Source organism: Oryza glaberrima, chromosome 8 (assembly GCF_000147395.1).
Source record: "Oryza glaberrima chromosome 8, OglaRS2, whole genome shotgun sequence".
NCBI classification, from domain to species: Eukaryota; Viridiplantae; Streptophyta; class Magnoliopsida; order Poales; family Poaceae; genus Oryza; species Oryza glaberrima.
Window position 1 is genome coordinate 16807111 of NC_068333.1, and position 2658 is coordinate 16809768.

At 55.7% G+C, this 2658-nt stretch overlaps 1 protein-coding gene across 1 annotated transcript; it reads left to right on the plus strand.

Moving 5' to 3' along the window:
• Positions 1-571: 571 nt before the first annotated feature.
• Positions 572-2288, plus strand: LOC127782733 (uncharacterized). The gene has a single exon (XM_052310000.1). The coding sequence runs from the start codon at positions 679-681 to the stop codon at positions 2026-2028; it is 1350 nt and encodes a 449-aa protein (XP_052165960.1). The 5' UTR covers positions 572-678; the 3' UTR covers positions 2029-2288.
• Positions 2289-2658: the final 370 nt, after the last annotated feature.

Sequence of the window (2658 nt, forward strand, 5' to 3'; positions counted from 1 at the left end):
TAGTTTTAGAAATTATTCGTAATCAAAATTCAAATAAGTTTAACATAGTCTCGTCCAAAATAACAACTATTTTTCAACACGGAGAGAGTACACTGTTAAATCTTTAAGGAAAAGTCTAGCTAAACTTCTAGCTTAACATCTTTAGCTGCAGTCTTAGCTATTCTAATTCTAATGGTAGTAGCAGTTTGACACATCAAACCTTTTTATGTAGCAACAAACTCTCGAGTGTGACATCCCCGCAATGCTCGAACACATTCGAGATCCATGGAAATTCTGAATCGATCAAGCAACTCCATCTCCTAGCTAGGCCTACCAGCCACCAAACCGATCGACCTCCCTCTCCGATCATATCCCTTTTCATGGCTTTTCATGCAGCTCTTTTGAGTCGATCATATCAGTGCTCTCTTGACAGCTTGCACACAGTTAAGCACCAGCTGTTGGCAACTGCACCATGCATGGATCGATGCTAGGCTCGATCGAAAATCCGTTTTACTTTTAATAGGCATCCGGCGATCGATGGAGACGAGTGGTGGAGAAAATGGCGGATGACATGGACAGCTGCTGAGGGCCTCTCCTATTCCTACGACGACGCCAGGGCCAGCCCTCCACCGTCGCCTCCGACCTCGCGACCTGGCGAGCCAGAGAGCCCCCGTCGCCGCTGCCGCCGCGGCTGCCGCCATGACCTCCACCACCACCAACACCACCACCACCACCACCACCAACAACAACAACAACCCCGTCTCCACCACCACCACCACCACTGCCTCCCACCAACGCCAGAGCCTTCCCGTCGCCGCCCGTCCTCCGCACTCCAGCGGCAGCGGCAGCGGCAGCGGCGGCTCGCATCGCGGCGCCAGCTGCGGAGGGAGCGGAGGAGGTGGTGGTGGTGGAGGTGGAGGGGGAGGGACGAATCAGGCATGCGCGGCGTGCAAGTACCAGCGGCGCAAGTGCAACCCGGACTGCCCGATGGCGCCCTACTTCCCCGCCGACCAGCAGCGCCGCTTCCTCAACGCGCACCGCCTCTTCGGCGTCAGCAACATCCTCAAGACGCTCCGCCACCTCAAGCCCGAGCTGTGCGACGACGCCATGCGCACGCTCATCTACCAGGCCGAGATGCGGGCCCACGACCCCGTCGGCGGGTGTTGCCGCGTCATCTGCGATCTCGAGCGCCAGCTCGAGCTCGACACGGCCGAACTCAACACCGTACTCCACCATCTGGCGATGTGTCGTCAGGCGGATGCCGCTGGCGCGTCCGGTAGCGTCGCCGCCACGCTGCCGGCAGGCGTGTTGGAAGACGCGTGCGCCGATCTCGATGTCACCTCGTCAAACCAGCCTCTCCTACTCAGTGCGGAGCATGAGGTCGTTGATGCGCTCTATGCCAATCAAGAAGCCGATGCTGCGATCCTACACGCCGACGGCCATCATAATCAGGACGAGAGTCAGCGTGAACACCATCACGGTCAACCACAGCAGCTTTACGATTACTTCTACTACGACTCGACCGCCGGTGACGACGTCAGTAGCAAGCCGAATCTCGACATCAATGTCGATGGAATGCAGCATTTTGATTTCGACACCAACTATGATGCTGAACACAAGGTTGAGCTCACATCCGATCACCAAATGCCGGTAGGGGTGGATGAGCACAACCAGATTGATGATAAGGGGTTCGAGATAAAGTCGGGACCGTCACTCGTCGATGTGTTCGACCTTCGGCAGGAGGAGGAGCAAGTGCAGACGGTGGACGTGAACACGGACATCGAGGTCAAGGAAATGGTGGATATGAACGCCGACATCGATGTCAAGACAATGGTGGACGAGAACAGCAACATCGACATTATCAAGACAATGGTTGACGTGAACGCCGACATCGTCGACGTTGTCAAGACGGTGGTGGACGTGAACGGCGACATTGGTGTTAAAGAGGAGCTGCCGGAGCTGGAAAATGGCAAGATCATAGCAGGTGATGCGACTCAAATGGCCGAGTCGTCGCATTGCAGACTAGGATTAGGTGTTTCTTCGTTCTAATTGTTCCGTCATCATCGTCTCGTCCGTATGCATATGTGAAGGAGGTATGCATTCGGAATTTTCTTGGAGATGATGTAGAGAATTTTGAAAATTCAGTCGAGTGTTCAAGGGAACAATTTGATATCAGGATTAGATTCTTTTTGTATTTTTGCTAATAATAATATGGTACAGGTGTGAATATATCTGGCATTGTAATTATCCTACTGCCAAATAATAATTAATGTATCTTGGTTCCATTCATTTGGGAAAGAGATGTTACTCCTGGCAGTGGCATCCATTGTGTAAGGATGGCGGCGGGGGGCCTTCTCGCGGTGGTGCCCCTTCTCAGCGCGGGGATGCATCGTTCGCCGGCGGCGGCGAGGCCTTCAGGTTAATTGGGCTGCTGTAGATCCGGCCCCGCTGTCGCCAGATCTATGACGGCGATGTCTGGAAGCGTGTTGTGGAGGCGGTGCGGCCGGCGGAGGCCGCTGCGGCGCGAGGCGGCGTGGTGGTTGTGACTCGTGGGATGCATGGCTGGCGCCCGCGAGGCGTCGCTGCTCGCGGGCGCGAGGTGGCGTGGCGGTTGCGACTCGTGAGGTGGCCGGCGGTGACCGGCGCTCGCGGCGTGTCGTGGCGCGAGGCGACTCGTGA

Bases quoted from the DNA above. Each gene is read 5' to 3' on its own strand.
- LOC127782733 (XM_052310000.1), top strand. From the start codon at position 679: ATGACCTCCACCACCACCAACACCACCACCACCACCACCACCAACAAC.